This window comes from Ahaetulla prasina, chromosome 1, assembly GCF_028640845.1.
Source record: "Ahaetulla prasina isolate Xishuangbanna chromosome 1, ASM2864084v1, whole genome shotgun sequence".
Lineage (NCBI taxonomy): Eukaryota > Metazoa > Chordata > Lepidosauria > Squamata > Colubridae > Ahaetulla > Ahaetulla prasina.
The window spans coordinates 48,797,541-48,821,965 of NC_080539.1; the positions used below are offsets into that span (position 1 = coordinate 48,797,541).

Below are 24,425 nucleotides of genomic sequence, written 5' to 3' on the forward strand. Positions count from 1 at the left end.
GCATCTTCTGCAACACACTCGATGGGACTATCCTTGAAGAGTATTCGGAAGCTAACACCACTGCTGGTGGTGCCAGTCTGCTTCCTGGTCCAATTCAAGGTGTTGTTATCACCTTTAAAGCCCCTTATGGTATGGTCCAAGGTATCTGAAGAACATTTTTGCCCCAGTGGGATTGGCTCCCCTCATTCACTCCAGCAGAAGAGAGCTACTTTGGGTTATATCTGCCGAAGAAGATCCTTTTCTGCTGTACACGCACCCACCTGTCGGAGATGGGGCCAGCCTCCACACTCCTGGTCTGCAGAAGAGCCTTAAAACCTGGCTCTGCCAACTGGCCTGGTGCCCCAGTAGCAACGCTCTATGCTACGGGTGGCTGAAGAGAAGATCCCCATTTCCACATCACCTATCTTCTTGGTATTTAATCTTTAATAGTTCATAATTTTAATTTTTTGTAAGCTGCTTACTCGCAGCAACAGCGAAATGGGCTGCATATAAATTTAATTAATTAAATAACTACATACTTAGAAGAGTTGATTAGCGCAATCCTGAACATGAAAAAGGAGGCAGTAGCACCTCTGATGCCTGAATGCCCTTTGCTAATGTGAAGATGACACAGGTTGGGGATACACAATGTTTGCTAAAAGTTTTGTTTTAAATCTATGAATTTTCAGCAAAATACCCACATCCACATCACATCACAGATTTTGGTATAAAGAGATTGGGCATTTATTAGTTGTTTGCTAAGTAATTGCTCTTTTCATGATACTGAGCTTTTAAACTGTCTGTGTTTCATAGCCCAACAAGTCAGTGGTTCCGAGATGGCTCCCAAATTTCAGATGATCGCACAATTTACTCAGTCAGTAATAAGGAGCGGACACTGACCTTCAAGAGTGCCAGCCCAGATGAAAATGGCATTTATTACTGTTGTGCTCGGAATGCTGTGGGCACTGTATGCAGCCGAAACAACTTCACCCTCAGTATTATAGGTAATTGGCATTTGTGCTCTTACAAATGTATAATCTTGAGAAAGTCTCAGGCATTTTTGTGTTGAATATGCTTCACGTTGGCAATCTGTTGATTCAAGCAGGTTCCGCCTGTTTTATGTGGGGCCATTTCCTTCAGTTTAGTCTCTCTTCTATCACTCCTCAGCCCTTTTTTAACTACAAGAAAGTCTGGAATTCCAACTTGAACAGCCCAATTTTTTAAATGTGTTGGTCAGCTGGCTGATTTAGAAAGCTGGATACCATGAAACTGACCAGTTTCTTTCTGGATTAATAATGTAGTTAAAACCGCAATTGAAAGAACCCAGCTGTGTCGCCTCTGTGGTTGGGAATTCCCTTTCCAATAGCTACAACTCTCAGGGAAGCCTTATTGTGTATGAAAGCTGCATGGACAGTGGCATAGCACAAATCTGTTCCTGTTGCATGGTAAGGGCTGCTATGGGGGGCAAGAAAATTAACAGCGACTTGGTTTTTTGCTGGCTCTGGGGTGGGAGGGGAACATGGCAAAGCAGGCATGTAAATTTGGTTTTCTTTCCAGTGGAAGGAAAAATGTTTGAAAGAATCCAGATGATGAATTGATTTATTCTATTCCTTTTTTCCTGTCAAAGATGAAAGTTTTCCCCACCCAGTGATAGTTCCTGAGAACCAAATTGTCAATAAAAACGAGGAGGCTATGTTCCATTGCAAGTTCCAGGCTGTGCCACCGCCCACCCAAGAATGGCTATTTGAGGATGACTCCCCAATTCAAAATCGGAGCAGGTAAGGAGCTCATTTAAAAATAAAAGACTGTGAGGATAGAAAATGACATGGCAGGTATATTTTCTTGAAATAAAAATGAATTGCTATTATTATTGTTTGGTACTGATCAATGATCTCTCAGGCTGCTTTTTTGTTACAATGGGCAAGGCTTTCGGGATTCGCTCAACAATAGAGCTTTCAATCACATTATATTTGGCAGAAAGATGAATCTGCTGGTGGCCAGAATGGTTTCCAGTTCTTAAAAATTACTCAGCATTGCCTATTTATCACTTTATCACCAGTTGGTTGTCTGCAGCAGTAAATATTGTGGCGAAGGTTGTCAGAATAGTGAATGGTGCTGCTTTATGGAGGCATCCATCGTTGCTGTAACTATCTTTTTGTTGTATCAGTTCAATATTTTTCTCCCTGTTTTTTCAAAGGACCATCATATTTTCCAATGGCTCTTTACTAGTAACTCAGGTGAAACCACGCAGTGTTGGAGTCTATAAATGTGTTGGCCGTGGACAGAAAGGAAAACCTGTAGTCCTGGAGGCAACCCTACAACTAGCAGGTATGGACTTGTATCTCACAGAGATTCTGTGGAATTTGGTAAGTTTGGGGCTGAAGGTTCTTCGTTTTGCCATACTTTCAAGGTGGAAAGAGCTAGCTACTTAGAAATGTGGGTATCGTAAAAATGATAAATTGTTGGATACTGTCATATTCAGATATGTAATTAAGGGTTATCCTAACACATTTAGCTCAAATCACGTATCAATGTTGCTGGATTCTAAAATGTATATTCTGTTTTTTCATAGAAATTGAAGATTTTTCTCAAGTATTTGACCCCAAAATTGTCATAGCCAATAAAGAGCAACGTGTAACCTGTGTGGCTCCTCGTGGGATCCCTGAACCCCATATTTGGTGGGAGAGAAACAATGTTCGTATCCCCACTACTGGGAGAGTTCACCAAGAAGCAGGGGACCTTGTCTTCACCACTATTGTAGAAAAGGATACCGGAATATATACTTGCCATGCGGTGAACAAGGCTGGAGAAAAAAAACAAGATCTTTCCATTACAGTAGCAAGTAAGCTTTGTTCTATTTTGAGAGAACAAAAAGTGCAGTGAATTTTCAATATTCTTTGAGCTGGGATGGTAGTTAAAGAGAAGAAAAATTCACTTAAAACTTTTGAAGAGAACTTGGCTATCAGGAGTAACATGGCTAGGTTCTCAAGGCTAAATGAACCTGGTGCTGTAATTTAGAATTTTGGTCTTTATCATTCTGTCAATTTGGCTTAGGATTTTTTTCAAGAAACAAATGAAAGGGTCTCTTCAGAAGGCCCTATAGGATGGCATATAATGCATACCAGAATTTCTACTATTAAGTCAATTCTGATTAGTAATCTTCCTTTTTCTTCTATCTCTTCCCAGCAAAGCCAGAATGGATGGAAAAGCCCAAGGACAGTCAGCTAGAGGAGAGTAAACCAGGATACCTTCATTGTCTCAGTAAAGCCTCTCTAAAGCCCACTGTCAACTGGTTTCGTAATGGCAATCCTATTTCAGAGGTAAATTATCAAAGGATCTTTTACTGTCTGGTGGAACAAGTTGTCTAGTCATTTTTCTGCTTAATCTTTACTCCTTTTTGTTATACTTTTAAGGCACCTCAGGTTTTCTCTAACACAGTTCTCATAGATGCTTCCATTATATTGAGAGTATGATTTTTCTTTCTATATTGTACTTTAAATTCTCTTGATTTAACTTTGTTTTTCTGTATTTTGACATTTTTTTTATTTGAATTTATATTCCGCCCTTCTCCGAAGACTCAGGGCGGCTTACACTATGTCAAGCAATAGTCTTCATCCATTTGTATATTATATACAAAGTCAACTTATTGCCCCCAACAATCTGGGTCCTCATTTTACCTACCTTATAAAGGATGGAAGGCTGAGTCAACCTTGGGCCTGATGGGACTAATAATAATAATAATAATAATAATAATAATAATAATAATAATAATAATAATAATAATAATAATAATAATAATAATAATAATAATTATTATTATTATTATTATTATTATTATTATTATTATTATTTAATTTGTATACTGCCCTTCTCCCGAAGGACTCAGGCGGTGCACAGCCAAAATAAAATACAAAAAGAACAGCACATACAATACTAAGAATAACCCCTTAAAAAACTTATTCAATTGGCCAAAATTTAAAATACAATAACACCCTATAAAATTTACAAAAATTTAAAACCCATAAAAGCAAATTAAAATTTTAAAATCAAGCCAGTCCAGCTAGATGAAATAAATAGGTTTTAAGTTCGCAGCGAAAGGTCCGAAGGTCGGATAGCTGACAAAGTCCAGGGGGAAGTTCGTTCCATAGGGTAGGAGCCCCCACAGACAACTTGAACTTGCAGTAATTGCAAGCAGCTGTGTTAATAACAGACTGCATTAGTCTGTAGAGCCACCAGAGGCCATTGCGCTATGCTTTTCTCTAAATCGTAAGGAACCCTGGTGACGCAGTGGTTACAATGCAGTATTGCAGGCTAACTCTGCCACAGCCTAGAGCCCTGATGGCGAACCTATGGCACGCGTGCCAGAGGTGGCATGCTGAGCCCTTTCTGTGAGCATGTGCACCATCGCCAGCTGCTCTTCCGGATTCCGCCATGTGCATGCACACCAGCCATCTGCTCTCTTCCAGGTTCTGGCACTCTGGCGCATGCACACCCTCCAATTTCGGCACTCGGTGCCGAAAAGGTTAACCATCACTGGCCTAGAGTTTGATCTTGATGGGTTCACGGTTGACTCAACCTTCCATTGTTTTGATGTTGATAAAATGGGGACCCAGGTTTTGGGGGGCAATATGCTGACATTGTAAACTGCCCAGAGAGTACTATAAAGCACTGTGAATGGGGCGAGATATAAAGCTAAACATTATTGCTAAATCTAGCTTTCTATTAACTTTCACATGGACCTATGTGAATGTGCCTCCTCCTGATCTTCCTCAACTGAACAATCAATTTCTCAAAATGCCCAGGGAAGGTGTGTAGTCCGAGCTTTGCTTCAAGGAAATGATTTGAAAGAGAGTTATTATAGTAGACAAGGCTTCTCTGAATATGCCTGTCTAGCTATAGCTGTTCCTTGGAGCATGTTCCAATCCAAAGAGACTGTCATCCTGGTTGGCTGGTACTTTCACAAGACAATAAGTCCTTCTGTTGGTGAAGTTGATGGAGAATAAATAATGAGAGTTGCGCCTCTTCTGTTTTTCCTTGCTCAGGTAAAATCAATAGAGAATTCTGGGCAAATACAACTGATAGACATGAAACCTATCGGAGCATGTGTGGATATATCTAGGACTGTATTTAGCTTATGATACATTCATGTGTATCAAATATGTTGTTTCGGAAGGGGTATATGTGTACCCACAAGGAAGCCCGCCCATACACATATTTCTTTCTAACCGACCAAAAATAATTCACTAGTGGTATTGCCCCGTTCAGTTTCTGTTCTCTCTCACATACATGCATATTCATTTAAACAAGTGTGTGGTCTTGCAGTGAATAGTGGAATATGTCCTGTGGTTTTATAGATCAGATTCCACTGGCTTAATCCCATTATGCAATTAAACTGTAACAAAAGGGAGAGGAACTTAAGCAGCTGACACAGTGCTTAAAAAGCAATCATTGGAAGTCTCCATTTTAGTTCTTTTCTTCTTCTGTGTATGAGATGCATCTGAAAATGGAGTCTTATTCTTGCAGACAAGAACTGACTAGAACGTAATTGCAGAGGGGAAACTGTGCTGGGTAGGAACCAAACACTTAACGAAGGCACCTTTTAGTATTCCGTTTGAAGTCAAAAGGCTGTAGACTGGATTAATACCAATTTATCTATAAAGCAGTATTTCAAGTTTTCTATGTTTCACCTTGCTAATATAAGAATTTGGTATTTGAGAGTGGGAGTAATAATATTTTAATTACCATATTTTTCAGAGTATAAGACGCACTGGAATGTAAGACGCACCTTAGTTTTTGGGGAAAAAATAAGAAAAAAGCTGATTGGCAGGTGGATTGGTTTCCCGGAATACCCCCAATCAGCTGTTCCAAGAGATGAATTTTAGCAACAGGTTCCTTGGTTGTGAGCTTTGTGCCTTGTTTTTTTTTTTTTTTTTTTGCTTTTTTTCTCCCTCTGAAACAGTTTCAGAAAAAAACTTTTTCTGCCTCTGAAAGCCTCCAAAAACGCCTCTGAAGCTCTGCTTGGGAGCTTCTTTTCTGAAGCTCTATTAGGGGGCTTTTTTTCTGAAGCTCTGTTTGGGGGCTTCTTTTCTGAAGCTTCTTTCAGCCTCAGAAACCTCCGTTTGAGAAGCTGGGTGGGGCTACATTCGGAGTATAAGATGCCCCCAGATTTTTACCCTCTTTTTTGGGGAGGAAAGGTGTGTCTTATACTGCCAAAAAAAAAGTGTATTTAAATTTTGCGTTCTTTTTTGTGAGATGTGTGAAAGCTGTTTTAAATCAACAGCTATAGTCTCCTATCCACTAGGAACAATTTGAGTGTATATCATGCACAAAAGCACTTTGTAATGGTGTTGTTTTTTTATGTAGAAGCTCAATGTAGTCATGCTTTATATCTTCACAATTTTCATGCTGGGCAGGATTCCCGCTTTGAAATTGCTGAGAATGGGACACTGCGTATTAACAGTGTGGAAGTGTACGATGGAACAATATTCAAGTGTGTAAGCAGCACTCCAGCAGGAAGTATTGAAGAACAAGTCCGTGTACATGTTCTGGGTACGTGCTAACAATAAGGCCTTCGCTTATTGCATGTGAGATTATGTATATCTGTATTTTGTTAGTTTAACCCCAAATCATATAACATGGAAACATATGCAATACATGTGTAAAATACAAATTATCCAAAGAGAACCAAGCACCATAACAAAGCAGCCAAAAGGGAAGCCTTCTCAACTGGCCCTTATGGTTGGGGGAAAATCCAGCTCTTCACGACTTTCCTAAAGACAATCAGAGTTGGAGCCTGTCATATATTTCAAAGAGGGGGGGAGGAGATTGTTCCAAAGAACAAGGACAACCACAGAAAAGGTACACTTTCAAAATCCAATAAGATGGCAAGATTTAAAAGAAGGTACCTGGAGCATAGCTCTTATATTCCGGATGCTGCCTTGAAACTGAGAGTCTTTATAGACCTTGAAACTTCTCTTGGCCATACTCACATCTCTGCAATCCATGGAAAGAAAGCTTTCTTGCAGAAAATTTAGGAATGTATTCCTTAGACCAGGGGTCTCCAACCTTGGCAACTTTAAGCCTGGAGGACTTCAACTCCCAGAATTCTGGGAGTTGAAGTCCTCCAGGCTTAAAGTTGCCAAGGTTGGAGACCGTTGCTTTAGATGCTTTACTTGTCTCTTTAAGCCTCTGACAAATGCAATTTCATTTCAGAAAAGCTGAAGTTTACTCCTCCTCCTCAACCCCTGCAGTGTGTTGAATTTGATAAAGAAGTCACTATTTCCTGCTCAGCTACAGGGCGAGAAAAACCTGCAATCCATTGGATTAAAACCGGTACAATCTAAACATTGAAGGTTATGGGTGGGGCTGCAAGTTACACAATTTTTGCTTTTTGCAATAGATTTAATTACAAGACGCTTTAACTTCTGCTTTGGAAAGAAATCCAATTAAATTGCCTTTTAGATTTGTATTTTATCTTTTATTAACGTAGTTTTGAAATAAAATACTTCCCACATCTATTCTATGAACTAAAATTCCCCAGTAATAGCTTTCTGCAACCTGGTATTCTGCTGACTGGGAATTGGGGGAGTTGTAATCCAAACTGGGTGACACTGGATTAAGTACAATGAATCTGTTCAAGTCCTTACTTCCTATTTAGTGCATTCTGCTACTTATGATCCAGTTTTGAATTTATTTATTTTTTTGCTGCTCGCCAGATGGGAGAAATCTGCCAGCCTGGGTCAGTAACAATTCTGGAAACCTGCACTTTCATAAAGTGACACGAAGTGATGCTGGAAACTATACATGTATTGCTTCCAATGGTCCACAAGGAGAGATCAGAGCAACAATTCAACTTACTGTGGCAGGTAAACATTGGGTGACAGAACTCCATGTATTGCTAGCATGATTAGCAATATGAGTAACATGTATAATTCTCTACAAATCTCCGTGGGTCTTCAGTCCGTTTATTTCTGTGCTAGAACCTAATTGGAAAGAAGGGTGAATAGAATAGAATAGAATAGAATAGAATAGAATAGAATAGAATAGAATAGAATAGAATAGAATAGAATAGAATAGAATTTTTTATTGGCCAAGTGTGATTGGACACACAAGGAATTTATCTTGGTGCATATGCTCTCAGTGTACGTAAAATAAAAGATACGTTAATCAAGAATTCTAAGTACGACACTTAATGATAGTCATAGGGTACAAATAAGCAATCAGGAAACAATATCAATATAAATCATAAGAATACAAGCAACAAAGTTACAGTCATATAATCATAAGTGGAAGGAGATGGGTGATGGGAATGATGAGAAGATTAATTGTAGTGCAGATCTAGTAAATAGTTTGACAGTGTTGAGGGAATAGCAGAGTGATGGCGTTCGGGAAGAAACTGTTCTTGTGTCTAGTTGTTCTGGTGTGCAGTGCTCTGTAGTGTCGTTTCGAGGGTAGGAGTTGAAAGAGTTTATGTCCAGGATGTGAGGGATCTGTAAATATTTTCACAGCCCTCTTTTTGACTGGTGCAGTATACAGGTCCTCAATGGAAGGCAGGTTGGTAGCAATTATTTTTGCTACCAGAAAGAGAAAAAAAAGGGGTGGGTGTTTCTTCCTTCTTTTCTCCCCAGTAAGTCCAAAGCATTTGAAAGAATACAATAAATTTTGTAAATAAAAATGGTTACAGTTCACAAAGATTACTAGGTACAAAAAGAAATACACATTATTTCCATAGCAAGGAAGATAAAGCAGGAATGGTTAAATTGATTACTTTATTTAAAGAGGATAACATGTTCTTATTTGGATACTGCTTCTGGAATTTGTGCTTGTGAAGAAAAATAATGAAACTCTGATCTTGGTTTTGTTGATTAGAAAGATTTGGCATTCTAGAAATGGCTGGTTAATGTGTAAAAGTAAAAAGTTGAGGTTGGAGTGTGTTTATCTTGAACTGTGGTAGGAAGAGTTGGAACTCAATGCCCCCTTTTCTTTCTTTTTCTCATCTCCCTTGTATATCACACCCCCTTTTCTCCGTTCCCTTTCCCCCCTTTAATCTCCTATTTTCTTTTCTTTGTAGTTTATATAATAAAATAAATATATATATTAAAAGTGAAAAGATATATTTCTTTTCATATTACAGGTAGTCCTCCACTTACAACCATTTGCTTAGCGACCATTCAAAGTTACAATGGCACTGAATAAGGTGACTTATGATGTTTTTCATACATGACCATTGCAGCATCCTCATGATCACAGAATCAAAATTCAGATGCTTGGCAAACTGCGTCATATTTATGATGGTTCAGTGTCCAGGAGTCACATAATCACCTATTGCGACCTTCTGACAAGCAAAGTCAATGGGGAGGCCAGATTGACTTAGCCATGTTACTAATTTAATAACTGCAGTGATTCACTTAACAACTGTGACAAGAAAGGTCGTAAAATGGGGCAAAAGTTACTTAACTGTCTCGCTTAGTAACACAAATTTTGGGCTCAACTGTGATCGTAAATTGAGGACTACCTGTACCATAATGCACACATGTAGTATATGCTCAATCTGTAAATGAAACGTTCCTATTTCTAAATGTTAAGAGAAGACTTCGATGTTAAGGCATCTCAGGTAATAAAATAGATGGGGAATGTCTGGGATGAAGAGCATCTTTGTGAGCCTTGATGATAAAATGGGGGGAAATGGCTTTCTCTCCTGCTCATCATAACTGCCACTATCTGATTATATGGTGAGTGTAACAGTCTCTGCTAGCTTGATGTTTGAGGAAGGTGTTCTTCAGAGACAGCTGGTCTCTCCTCAATGGTACCAAGAAACACCAGAGTCCAGTGATGTATAAATGGGTTCCTTTTCTCCTTTTAGTGTTTATAAGCTTTAAACTGAGGCCAGATGACACAACCGTATATCCAGGACACACAGCCATGTTTCAGTGTCAAGCTGAGGGTGATCCATTGCCACAAATCCAGTGGAAAGGAAAGGATAAGATTCTGGATCATGATGAATTTTCACCCAGGTATGGCTCTTCCCCCCGCCCCCCTTTGGCTGATTAGCTTACTTAAAATGTTAAATGAATGAATAACTGTCTGAGAAAATGAGTGTGTATGTATTATGCCTTAATTCAGGAAACTATAAAGAGCTTGGAAACTATAAAGTTATTTTTGGACCCAGGCTCAGTTTTCATGGTTCTAAATTTGCTTTTGTTCAGGAGAAGCTTCATACTTTTATTTCAAACACATGTTTTCAGAATATACTTGCAAAGAGTTGGAGAGGCCTACAACAAGCACAGGCTGCAACTTAAGCAGTTTCAAATACAAATTTATTTTCAAACTTAAATCTGTAGCCCCTTTTTTTTATTTCCTTTGCATATTATTTCTGTCTGGAAATATGGAGTAAATGTGTATACATACTGCAGAGTAGAATGTATGAGGAAAAGGAGGATTCCTATTATTAGGATCTCACGGTATCTCAGTCAGTATCGTGGATGACCATCAGAGGTGACCATTGTCAGCCAATAGGACTAGAAAAGCCATAATTTTAGGAAAAATAGGAGGGGTGACCTGGAATATGTGAATTTTATATGGGGGTTATTGTAAAGTTTTGAAAAGTAAGTGTCGTGTCCCACTCCTCCTCTGACGGTCGGGTCTGGGAAGTCTGTATCAAGCGTGGCCATGAAGCCTCTGCAGCTTTGCCAAATTCCTGTCAGAGTTCTCAGGGCAGGCAGGAATCCAAGGTGTGACTTCAGCAACCAGATGAGACTTTGCCTGACTCAAGGAATGCCAAAAAGCAGATCCTTTATATAGGCCATGGGGTGTGGCTCCATGACTCAGCACTTATCCAGGCCTGCCCCTCACTTCCTTTTGCTGACGTCGCCTCTCCATTCTCCAGAAGCGGGGATCTGTCCACTTTTTGTCTTCCTGCTCAGCTGCCGGCAATTCTAGCTCGTGGCTGGCTTCATGCTCACATGCTATAGGAGGGAGGTTTGTTTGCTCAGTCTGTCCGGGCATGGTGCCAGGGCTGGGGGCTGGAGGCATGCCAGGCCATTCTTCTTCACTATCACTCTCTGGCTCAGATAGCAGGAGATGGGAGGGGCCCGGATGCGGAGAGGAGGGCGGGCGAGGCACAACAGTAAGATTACAGCGCTGTACAGATACATATGTTATCCATTATGTGTTACGTATGTATGTATGTATGTGTCTGTTGATACAGCAGTCCCCAGGTTAAAAACAAGTTCCATTCTCTAACTGTCTTTAATCCAGATTTGTAGTTGGGTTGGAATTACAAATATGATGCCTGTTATTAAAAATGGCAGGTGGTGTGCTCCTTCAGTTCCTAAAAGCTGTCCAATGCTTTTAGGAACTGCTGAACCATGCATTTTTAATATGTAACCTGTGTTCATCCGTTTGCAGCAGTTCCTGAAAGTGGTACACAGCTTCAGCACTTTGTCAGCTTGAGGAAGGAGAATGCCATCCACCATATTTTGTTTTGCAATAGGCATCCCGTTCATGTCTAGGGTTTTTCTTAAACCGGACAGGTTCTTAACCTGTGGACTACCTGAACCCACAATACAGCTACATAGTTTAGCATCTAAAAAATCCAGCTTTCACATTGTTCTTTAGATATTTTTACTTGAAAAAAATGTAGACAGTGGCTGGAGAAACCACATTGTTCAGTAGAAAACTAGAATGAGTGATGTAAACAATACACAAATATATTGAATTAATGGAATAGATGCAAGTGGCAGAAATACATGCATAAACATTTGTATAGCGACCTGTAATATCCTTGAAATTCATGCAATTGCAGCAGCCAGTATGAAATGCAAGTTCTATAAATAAGACCTCATAAAGAGAGCAAAAGAGAATATATTTCAGGGAGAGAAGTTAAGCAGCAACTATAAGAACACCCTAGAAAACCACATCATCATTGCCAGAGTATTTTTGTCTATTCATTCTCTCTCTCCTTTTCCTATCTTTATTATGTAGATTTTGCTCTTGAATTGTTGTACTTTTAAGGAGGCTCTTTCCTCTGTTTTAATCACCTTCAGGCCTTTCACATCTCCTGCTTGCAGTTCCTTCTCCACCTCACATTTAGTGAAAAAAAGTTCTCTCTCTAGCTTGTGGCACAACTCTCCCCAGAAACTCACACAATAGATGAACAATTAATTGCTCTGCCTCATTGTTGTCTTGTGTATGAAGCCATAACCAGCATTTACAATTGATCAAACATTAGGCAGATGCTTCTTGAAAATGCCTCAAAGTGCTGCATCATGGATGTGTTGACACAGAAAAACAAACAAACATGTACCTCACATGTCTTAATGCTTTTCAACCCTAAAGTTCAACCTCTGTTGCTCCAAAAAAATCTCTGGTGGTTGCAGTTTTCGACTTGAAACTTTAAAGAGCGCATAACATTTAAATGGTAACCATTGTGAAAAATGAATCACATTTGTGTGAAAATTTGGAGATCGGAATTTATAGAATAGATTAGATCCATTGTTTGAACACAGAGCTGGAGTTAAACTCAAGAATTTAAGTTACATGTAGAGAGAGAAGAATTAGAAATGTAGAAACAATTTTGCTTTCAAGCTGATGAGGCTTCTTTTAAAAAATCGGGACTTTCATTGAAGGTAGTTCTTGACTTACAACCATACTTGAGCCCAAAATTTCTGTTTCCTAAGTGAGACAGTTGTGAAGTGAGATTTGCCCCATTTTATAACCTTTCTTGCCACAGTTAAATTAGTAACACAGTTATTAAGTGAATTTTTCCATTGACTTTGCTTGTCAGAAGATCGCAAAAGATGACCCAGGACACTGCAACCATCATAAATATGAGCCAGTCGCCAAGTGTCTGGATTTTGATCATGGGACTGTGGAAATGCTGCAATGGCCATAAGTGTGAACAATGGTCATTTCAGTTTTTTCATTGCCATTGTAAACTTCAAATGGTCACTAAATGAACTGTTGTAAGATGAGGACTACTTGTATCCTGTGAATGTCATATAGTGATCATATCCTTTGGAAGTCTTGATAGGAAAAGCCGAGAAGGTTTACTGGATTTTTTTTTCTTTTTACTCTGAAACACAAGAAACTACTGCAGTTATGCTATTGGTTACCATTGCATTCTTCTTTTAAGTAATTTTTGGAAAAATTATCATTTATCAGAAAACATAATTGGCTGCTGCATTTTAGTTTAAAACAAATGATTGCTGGTAGGATGGCATATCTGGAAAAAATGGGCTTGCCTGACACAGATCAACTAAAGTTACTGGCAAGCAAGGCAATAGTTTAATTGCATGAACTTTCCCAACCCTCTGCTTGCTTTTACATTTTTTGCAGGATCCAAATTATGACCAATGGCTCTCTAATAATATATGATGTCACCACTGCGGATTCTGGCAAGTATACCTGCATTGCCGGCAACAGTTGCAACATCAAGCACCACGAGGCCTTTCTCCACGTTGTTGGTAAGGATGATAGGTTTGATGATGATCGGGCTATAACATTTAGAATGCAAGAAGGTGATTCTTCTGTCATAAATTCAGCATCTCCCAAGTAAAGTTTCTCAGCTCTTCTACAAAGGAGTCGCAATTTCTGTACCTACATATTGTGGGTTTAGCATAGTACTATTATCAATTGTGGAAGGAGGCCAGATTATTATACTAGACAAGCTGGAATTTAATTACATCTAACACTTTTCCTACTTATTCAAAGATAAGTTTCCACATTTTATTCTTTGTAGCTCAGAGATTTGAAGGAGAAGCATTTGCCCAGCAATTTTTATGCATTATAAGACAAAAACATGTCTGATTGTGTGGTGTTATATACTTAATCAGCGTAGATATTTTAATAATTTAATGGCACTTCTCATGTAAGGTTGGCATCTTATTTCCAGATTTACCACTTACCAACACAGAGAATATGCCCAACAGTCACACCCCCTATAAAATGATTCAGACCATAGGACTATCTGTTGGTGCTGCAGTAGCATATATAATAATTGTGTTGGGCCTCATGTTCTACTGCAAGAAGAGGAGGAAAGCAAAGAGATTGAAGAAGCAGCCGGAAAGTGAAGAACCAGAGATGGAATGTCTGAATGGTAAGTTACAGGATCTTTTTCGTGCCTTGAACAGAATGGAAGAGGTTTTTCATTCAGCTAAGGTTTCAGGGATAAAAGATGAATTAATTATTTGGTGTGGGTGTTTATTATTATGAAGATAACAACTCAAATAGATCAAGGAATGCAATTCTGTAGGTCAGGGGTCAGCAACCTTAAACACTCAAGGAGCCACAAAGGTCCTAACCAGAAGCCCCACATTCAATTCTGGAGCTGACCGGTTCCCAGTTCCCCCATTATAGTCTCTCCTCCTAGTGCAGCTTCCTTTTCCTCTGCTGACCAGAAATCCAGTTCCCCCACCATAGAATCTCTTCCTAGTGCAGCATCCTTTTTCCTCTACCTGCCCTAACCAAAAGCCCTATCAATTGTGGAGTTGACCAGCGACAGGGAGCCGCAGCAGTGGGATGAAAGAGCCACATGCGGCTCCAGAGCCGTAGGTTGCTGACCCCTGCTGTAGGTTAAACTAAGGTATTGCACAGTCAGCGAAAATATTAGAGGTCTTTAAAAGAATCTTGGAGATTCAAAACAGAAGTTAAATGGAAACTGACGGAAGTGGATAACGAATATCCTAAACCGGGGTGAAATGTAATTTTTTTTACTACCGGCTCTGTGGGCGTGGCTTGGTGGTGGTGGGGGTAATGTGACTGGGTGGGCGTGGCCAACTTTTTTTTTTAACTTTTAAAAGCATTTTTTCTACAACCTCTTCAGCTGAACACCTTGTAGAAAAAATGCTTTGAAAGGATTCTGATGATCCCAGGTGAGTTGCCTGATTGCCAGAACCCTTTCAAAGCATTTTTTTACAGCCTCTTCCACCGAAGAGCTTGTAAAAAAAATGCTTTGAAAGGGTTCTGACGATCCCAGCTGAGCCACGCGATCATCAGAGGCTTTTTTTCATTTTTAAAAGCATTTTTTCGGCCAAAGAAAAAATGCTTTTAAAAGTAAAAAAAAAAGCTTCTGATGATCGCACGGTTCAGCTGGGCATGCAGGGAGGTGGGAAAGGAGAGGCAGGGATTTTTGCTACCAGTTCTCTGAACCACCTGCTGCCATCGCTACCGGATCGGGAGATCCAGTCCGAACCGGGAGCATTTCACCCATCCTAAACACATGCAATTCTCAGTTCATCCCGGTGATACTTTATATGATTTTCCAGAGCAGTTTAATATCCAGATGAAGAAGAGTTTGGATGAGTTTATATAGCTGCTAATTGGTAGTAGATGCATCAGCCACAGTTTTCCCCATGTTTAATTTTGAAAGTAACTGGTTTCCAGAGACTGCTTTTGTAAATTGTTCTCAGGGGACACTAAGTAAATTTAAAATAGCTTTAAATCAGGGGTGAAATTCACTTACCTTCCCTACCGGTTCACGCACCATGCATATGCAAAGCCTTCTGCGCATGTGCAGAGGCTTAAAGTCATAGCAAAAAAGTGATATCATGACTTCCACGCAAGTGCGTAGAGCCTCCCGCAGCCGCCGCTACCGGTTCCCCCTCAGCTGGATAGATCCAGCTGAATTTCACCCCTGCTTTAAATTGTTTTATTTGCAGGGCTGGGCATAAGTTAAAGTACATAATATTGATGGGGGAAGAGTCCCCTTAAATTATCCTTCAGATTGGAAAGTAATTAAAGCACCAGGCTAGACAGGAAAACGTGAGTTCTAGTCCCGTCTTAGCCATGAAAGCTGGCTGGGTGACCTTGGACCAGTCACCTTATCTCCCCCCACCCAATGGGGAGAGGAATTGTGGGGAAAATAGGGGAATGTGGGAGTGCTATGTTTGCCACTTTGAGTTATTTATTAAAATAATAAAGGCAGGATAAATAAAATAATTGCTATGTAGATAGAAGATTAGCTGGGTTTTTTAAATCATTCCACCAGCCTTTAATATATTTTAGAGATGTTCCTGCAATCTTTCTTGTAAAAGGCTAATTTGAGTCATTGGCCCTCTGAAATTCTAAGGGCTGTCCAGAATATTCTTAGTTTATCACTGGTAACCATAGTAACTACCTACCTACCACCTCTGCTATTAGAAATTGTGACAAAATTCTGACTACTGAAAATTTATGAAGTATCCACAAGAGGTCTCCAGCAGGTAAAACAAGTGGTATAAACACTAGCATTGGAGACTAATTAGAGTTTAAGAACGCATTTAATGGGCGTCTTAAATCACATGTTTAGATGGCCCCCTAGTGACCAGAGTTAACTGATGTTAAGAATCATAATTTTGCAAATAAATACATTATCTACTTGCTACAAAATTATTCAAAGGATTTTTAATATAAGAATAATTTTCTCCTAGGTTTGTTGCAATTTATTTATTTTTTATTATACTTTAAGTCAAATCCTGAAAAGTAGCTGTATTACCCAAACCAGATTTAGAAGTAGTCTTTAACTTGCGACCATTTTTAAGCAACCATTTGAAATTTACTTACTTACAGCGATTGCACTATCCACATAGGTACATAAATACAATCCCAGCTTGTTACCCGACAGTTACCAGTTACTTGGATACTGGTGGTATCCAAGTTGGTGGTCAAGGTAAATTAAAGAATGAAGCAGAATGGTAGGCAACCTGGTGACTATAGGTATCAATGTACTTACCCCGAGGCACATTTCTTGCTCCCTGCTAGACTTCCTGTTCTATTTGACCTTTAAGTTAGATTAAAAATGAAAAGGAAGCTTCAATGCTGGAAAATAGAGCACTAACCTCTAGCATAATTATTTATAGGAATGTTTTAGGACCCACAAAGATCAGGTTTCTCTGAAATCTGTCTTAGCATTTAATGCTCTACATTTTACAATCAATACTTTGTTTCAGGAGGATCATTAGCATGGAGCTTTTAAATTCCAAACATATGACACATCCTCGGAAGACTTTGGCTTAACATTTTTTTTTTAAAAAAAACCTTTTCTTTCAGGGGGTACTTTGCTGCAAAATGGACAGACTACTGCTGAGATCCAAGAAGAGGTGGCTCTGACAAATATTGGCAGCAGCTCTGCAATCAACAAGAGGCACAGTACTAGTGATAAAATTCACTTTTCTCGGTCTAGCCTGCAGACAATCACTCCTCTGGGTATGCTGTATAGCAGTGATTCTACTTCATATTTGCTTGCAATACACATTCTGACCTCTCTTCTTCTGTTCCCAGCAATCCAGAATGTACTGTGATCTTAAATGAGATCTCTATGGCTTTTTTCTCACTCCTCTCTAATTTTCTTTCCATCATCAGTTCTGTAAAACACTTGGGTCTATCCCAGTTCTATACTTCTATCAATTTATTTAATTGTATATGCAAATGAAATAAATTGTCCTGGCCTTGTTTCATTAAATTATGCATAGATATATCATGAACATAATCTTGGAGGGACATTTTTCCTATATGAGACAAAAGGGGAAATGCCTTCTGTTGCGCTCGTTGTTGGAAGAGTTTCAGTTTATATTAAAAATCTCTAGTTACTTCAGAGATTTTTTACTGATTACTTAATACCACAACACAAATTTTTATTTTGCATTCTTCAGGCAGCTTTTGGAACATGTCATTGCCTTGTAAGCAGTTAGGTATTGACTACTTAATCTAAGCAGAGCTTAATCCCTAAATTTTCATGGAACTAAACAGGATAGTCAAAAAATACCAAACAGAGAAGTGATCTGTAGTAATTTAAGTTGTACATATTTAGGTCTGGTTACATTCTGGTTTATAATTAAGCATAAGAACTGGGAGTTATGTCAAATATATCACGGAAGAGAAGGCAATTAAGAAGGAAATTAAAGATGTATAATGGGTGGTACTACTCAAATATTTGAAGATGTTGTTTCAAACATTCAGGACACTAAAGGAGAACAAACAGTAGGCAGCCATGTTTTGTGGCATTTTTTTTAAATTTCTTGCTGAAATAAGGCTTAACATATAAATGTTGATCTTTAAATACCTTCCCACCCCTCACCCCAAATTCTCAGCATTTAGTATTCCCACTCATTACCAAGCACTCTGGGTAGTATTGATTCCTTCAAATTCAAATCAGTCTTATTCTACTTCAGTAATTGCAGCCAAATACTGTTTCATATTTTGCCATAATTTTTCTTCAAACATCTATATATTTTCCATTTGGAAACATTTCAAATACAGCTGTCCATTTAGTCACTACTTTATAGCAATGTATTATATCCTCACTGTCAATCAATTCTTATTTCTGCCTTGTATTCGTTATTAGATGGCAGAGTCATTTTAACAATATAGACATTATAATTAGACTCAAACTTTAATTGAAAGTGTAATCACTACTTATGTTTTATTCTTTCTTATACATTACATTACTACATTTTAACTAAATATTAATCTATATTATAGTGTCTGTGCTATTCTGTTCTTCTAAAGAATCATTTAATTACCTTATATAAATTACCGTACTATTAATTTTTATCCCCAAATTCTTAAACATAAAATTTTGTCTGCGTGGTAGTCCTCAACTTACAAAATTTCCCTCACTAAACAGTAGGGCCATAAAATGTAATAGCATTGTTTAGATGCCGCAGTCATAAATGCTAAAACAATGAGTCAGTAAGGAAGCTGAGGAAGTTGCAAATTCCAGGAACAAGGGGATAGGTGGAGGTGTGTGCAGAATCAGAGAGGGTACAGGAGTGGTGTTGTGTGGGTTGGGGAGGCTAGTGGAGGGTGCAGGAGAGGCACTGTGTGGATCAGGATGGGTGTGAGGGTATGCATGATAGGCCAGAACTCTGAGAACTGGTTGTAGCCACCATTCATTCAATGCTGTCATTAACTTCGAACAGTTATTGAAGCAATTGAGAACTACCGGTATTATGATTTTATAGCTCATTTTATTCTAGTCAGTTTCTGTGCTACATAGGCTGCATTGATGTTCAGCAATTTAAATGTCACTTCTTTTAATTTGCTGGTCAGTGAGTGAAATCAGATGACTGACTGATTGACCAACATTTCTATTTCTCTGAGTAACATCACCAGACACACTTCCTATAGCCAAGAGAAACCAAAAACAATTTAAGAGGCTGCACTTCTCCTAAGCTTCACATGTATAACCAATAGGTTCTTCTACGTCCATTTTTGTCATTAGAAACACAAATATCTTTGTGTCATCAAAAACTATGGATAAATGGGGGACAGGGGAAGTAGGTATCTGCATCATATTCTGTCGGCCAACTCATTGCAGCTCATGGCCTCAAATTTTTCAACAATATCCAAATCTATATTGTACTGTGTGTAGTATAGAGATGATTAGCAAGCTGCTGTCCCTTTTTTTAGGGAAAGGTGAATTTGGAGATGTTTTCCTGGCTAAGGCAAAAGGCATTGAGGACAATGACACTGAAGTGCTTGTCTTAGTCAAGAGTCTTCAGTCAAGGGATGAACAACTACAGTTGGCCTTCAGGCAAGAATCTGAGATGTTTGGCAAACTGAATCACAGCAACGTGGTGCGATTGCTTGGCTTATGTAGGGAAGCAGAGCCTCACTACATGATCTTGGAATATGTAGATTTGGTAAGAAATCTAATCAAATATTCAATTACTGTGGGGGGGGGTTCTTTCTTTTTTAACAATAAGTATACAAGGTTGAAGCTGTATACACTTTATTTACTCTTGAAAGAAGACCTGTTGATTGAAATGCAATAACGGATGCAGAGCTCTTGAGTAAACCTGTGTCAGTTTTGCTGTGGCTAATGAACTGATTATGCTTTTTTCTGTTTATTTTGAAGACAAAAGCCAATAGGTTTATATGGAAATTTCACCCCTTTTGATTGGATGCTGAAGAAGCTGGTTACTGGAAAGGGACTTCTATATTGAATATTTATTTCTCAATTTCAATTCACTCAGGCAGTTTACAGCAAAAACATAAAAACATTCATGATGAGGTACAATAAAATATCTATAGTAACACAACTCAAACAATAGCAATACCACTTAGACTTATATACTGCTTCACAGTGCTTTATAGCCCTCTCTAAGCGGTTTACAGAGTCAGCATATACAATATTCAAACATCCCTGGTAGGCTTAGAAACACAATATTTTAAAATTTAAGACATGAACCAATAACAAAAAAACATGATAGTACCTATTCTATAGGGAAAAACTCTATGGAATGGCTCCATATTTAGTTGTTTCCTGAATCATGGCTGGGCTAGGATAATTGAGTAGGGAAAGCTGGATGTCTCTATGGCCCTATTTCAGAAAGACATTTACACTCAAAAATCTCAAAATCAGGGTCCTTGGTCACAATACAGAGTTTTTAATGATAATGCTGACCTATTCTACCATCCTCAGCCCTGGCTTCAAAGTTGTTGATGAATCCAAAATCTGGGAGAAGCAGATCTCCAATAAGGCAACATTGTCTTCACCCAACTGGGTCTTGATAATGCATGCTAACTCTGCCTGCTGATCCACCACTGTATACTGAATACTGTATGAATGTGGTGTTATTACAGATAATCCTGGTATTTATTATTAGCATCTTAAAATTACTTTGTGTGATCAAAACAGAATAAGAAATTTATAAAATGAATTGGTCTGACTTCGGTATACTTTTGAATAGTTCTGAAGATTTCTGATTTCCTTTCTGCTAGGGAGATTTGAAGCAGTTCCTGAGGATTTCCAGAACTAAAGATGAAAACCTCAAGCCCCAGCCCATTAGCACAAAACATAAGGTAAAATGGTACAATTGGAGCATTAGTAGTATCTGAATCTAAAGAAGGCTGTGATTGTGGAGAAAGGAGTGAGTTAATTTGAAAGAGTCAATACTTATATCATCCAATTTTGGTACTGCATTTAGGCTGCTGTGTAGGTGCCTTATCTTCCAATGTTGTTGCTAGGGTTATTTCAAAACAAGCCTGCATGTTGATTTTTTTTATACAGAAAGTTGTTTACAGATCAATTCTGGCAAATTGTAGATCACAAATGGACAGTTTGCAAGTCATTGTGGGTCTTGACGATCTGTTCTAACAACTATCTATTAGTGATCTAAAATATATTCATTTGTTTCTTCATTTAAAAAATAAAGCATATGGCCTTCCACCCGAAAGCACAACTCTGGAAAGCTGACAACAATAATGAAATTACAAACCATAAAACCATAAACTTAAAAAATAAACCAAAAAATACCAGTGCCGCAATAATTTCCTAGGATGTCGCAGCAACTATCCGTAGAGTCCAATCACTCTAGCTCACTGCCTGGGTGAAGAGCCTGGTCTGATGGCCTTCTAGATGTCTAGAAGGATGGGGTCTGCTGAATTGCTGGGAGAAAGATGTTCCACAAGGCTGAGGCAGCTATGGAAAAGGCATGCTTTTTAGGCCCCTCTACATGGCAACATTTCAGGGGAGAAACCTGGACTTGTACCTTACCTTAGTCAAAGTGATGGGACAGGCAGATTCTTTAAGTCCTGAAAATAGCCTGGTCTTATGCCATGTAGGCCTTTAAAGGTGATAACAAGCACCCCGTAGAAAACTGGGAGCCACTGCAGCTTATGCTACAGTAGTGTAATGTGAGCAAACCTAGAGATGCTCAACACTGCACATACTGTTGCATTCTAGATCAATTGTGCCCTCTGAATAGTCTTCAAGGGCAGCCTCACCTTCAGCACATGGCAGCAATCCAGACAGGAAGTGATTATGCGATGAGTGACCATCAGCAAGGCCTTCTGGTCCAGGAAAGGGGAGGACTTTATAGGTGGCTCAGTGGCTAAGACATTGAGCTTGTCGATCGAAAGGTTGGTAGTTCAGTGGTTCAAATCTCTAATGCCGTGTAACGGGGTGAGCTCCCGTTACTTGTCCCAGCTTCTGCCAACCTAGCAGTTCGAAAGCACGTAAAAAATGCAAGTAGAAAAATAGGGACCACCTTTGATGGGAAGATAAGAATGTTCTGTATGCCTTTGGCATTTAGTCATGCCGGCCACATGACCACAGAGACATCTTCGGACAGTGCTGGCTCTTTGGCTTTGAAACAGAGATGAGCACCGCCCCCTAGATTCGGGAACAACTAGCACATATGTGTGAGGGGAACCTTTTTTATCTTTACCTTAGACAACCCATTTCAGACATATTTACTTATCTAATAGATTAACAGAGTGACCAGAGATGTAGGAGAGAAATTGGCCAAGTCAGGGGAGGAGTCAAATGAGCAGTTTGTTTAGAATCTTTACACACAAGGGGGTAAAGTCCAACCCCATCTCTCGAATGCTATTGAACCTTATCTAGTCTCAGGTGCAAATCATTAGTCTGAGTAAACTTTTCTGTATAGGCTTGAGCAATAAAAATTTAATTGAACTCTTAAAGTGGGAGTCTAGTTGTCTGCACCTGTCAGTAGGTGGGCAAAAAGCACTGTGAGTGGGAATGACCTACGACTTCCCACCAACTTCCTCATTGACTTTCTATATGAGAATTGGCAGGGAGCATCAGGAATGGTCATGAGATTAGAGCTGACCGTGGCGGCTCAGCAGTGTTTCAGGGGCCACAACGTTGCCAATACAACTGGTCTGAAAATCCTTGAAATTTCAGTTCCACTGGAGTTATCAGTTCTAGGTTTTGGACACATTCTTTAAGTTGGCCATTCGAGGTACATTGACTCAAAAATTTTGCTCTATGATGCACCATTTCATCCAATTGAACGTTACAAACAGGAGAGTTTTAGTACTATATAGATTTATCAGTATCTTGAATTGATAACCAATGAAACTTGGAGACCAGAGGTGTAATGTGTGCTGATCAAGGAGCATGCATAACTGTCCTCGTGGCTGTATTTTGCAACAGTTATAGCTTCTGGATTCTTCAAGAGCAGTTCTATGTAGAGCATGTTACAGCAATCTATTTGGGAGATGACTAGAACATGAGTGATCAACAGTACAGTCTCCCAGTCCAGGAACGGGCACAACTGGTGCACAACACAAAGTTGTGAAAAGTCATCTGGCCATGGCTACCAGCTGGAGATAAGTCCAAAAGGATACCCTGATTGCACATTTAATTATACTTTAATTAATTGTAACTGTAATGTAATTTTAGAATTATAATGCAATTATAATTACAGTTCTTTTTCCTAAATTTCATTTGAAGGAAAAATGCATTTAAAATATTTTTTTTTTAAAAAACGCACATCTGGAGTATTCGCCTAAATAGATTTGCTTTAGGTCTAAAATACCAGTCTGCAGAAATAAGGGATATTAAAAGAAATAAGAGTCTCCAGTTAATATTTCATTGATGTTTGTCCTTTCTAAATTGGCCCAAAGCCTGGAGGGGCAACTTAAAGTGTTGCCTGGAACAACACTTAATATTTGGGAGAATGTTGACTGCATAGGGCACCCCGGTACAGCCAGCTGCAACCACAGCTGACTGTTGGGGGCGAGTCATTGGCCCCAATGGAAAGGGCGCGCAACTTGGGTGTTCTCCTGGATGGTCGGCTGTCGTTTGAAGATCATTTGACGGCCGTCTCCAGGAGAGCTTTTTACCAGGTTCGCTTGGTTCGCCAGTTGCGCCCCTTCCTTGACCGGGATGCCTTATGCATGGTCACTCATGCTCTTGTCATCTCTCGCTTGGATTATTGCAATGCACTCTACATGGGGCTCCCCTTGAAGTGCACTCGGAGGCTTCAGTTAATTCAGAATGCAGCTGCGCGGGTGATAGAGGGAGCCACACGTGGCTCCCATGTAACACCGCTCCTGTGCAGACTGCACTGGCTGCCTGTGGTCTATCGGGTGCACTTTAAGGTTCTGGTTACTACCTTTAAAGTGCTCCATGGCTTAGGGCCTGGGTACTTACGGGACCGCCTGCTGTTACCTTATGCCTCCCACTGACCTGTACGCTTGCATAGAGAGGGACTTCTCAGGGTGCCATCCACCAAGCAATGTCGGCTGGTGGCCCCCAGGGGAAGATCCTTCTCTGTGGGGGCTCCTACCCTTTGGAATGAACTCCCCCCTGGTTTGCGTCAATTGCCTGACCTTCGGACCTTCCGCCGCGAACTGAAAATGCATTTATTTATTCGAGCGGGACTGGCTTAAACTTTTAAATTCTTAATTTTAAATATTAATTTTAACTGGGGTTGTAATTTATATGAATTTTAAGGGTTTTTAAGTTTAAACATTTTAATTTCTTGGCCAATTATTGAATAAGTTTTTTAATTCTCTGTTTTAACTGTACATTGTTTTTGTTTTATACTGGCTGTACACCGCCCTGAGTCCTTCGGGAGAAGGGCGGTATAAAAATCTAATAAATAATAATAATAATAATAATAATAATAATAATAATAATAATAATAATAATAATAATAATAATAATAATAATAATAAAAAATTGAACTATTCTGTTCTTGGTTCAGAGATAAATT

At 39.2% G+C, this 24,425-nt stretch overlaps 1 protein-coding gene across 2 annotated transcripts in view; it reads left to right on the forward strand.

Moving 5' to 3' along the window:
- Positions 1-24,425, forward strand: part of PTK7 (protein tyrosine kinase 7 (inactive)) — a 94,981-nt gene that overhangs the window by 66,435 nt on the left and 4,121 nt on the right. For both annotated transcript variants that reach the window (XM_058165144.1, XM_058165143.1), the window contains exons 4-17: positions 793-983; positions 1,607-1,757; positions 2,177-2,307; positions 2,552-2,821; positions 3,166-3,299; positions 6,393-6,528; positions 7,192-7,311; positions 7,695-7,844; positions 9,842-9,992; positions 13,315-13,442; positions 13,871-14,074; positions 17,005-17,160; positions 19,366-19,598; positions 20,680-20,760. In XM_058165144.1, the coding sequence (XP_058021127.1) occupies positions 793-983; positions 1,607-1,757; positions 2,177-2,307; positions 2,552-2,821; positions 3,166-3,299; positions 6,393-6,528; positions 7,192-7,311; positions 7,695-7,844; positions 9,842-9,992; positions 13,315-13,442; positions 13,871-14,074; positions 17,005-17,160; positions 19,366-19,598; positions 20,680-20,760 (2,236 nt within the window). The remainder of the gene's footprint in view (positions 1-792; positions 984-1,606; positions 1,758-2,176; positions 2,308-2,551; positions 2,822-3,165; positions 3,300-6,392; positions 6,529-7,191; positions 7,312-7,694; positions 7,845-9,841; positions 9,993-13,314; positions 13,443-13,870; positions 14,075-17,004; positions 17,161-19,365; positions 19,599-20,679; positions 20,761-24,425) is intronic.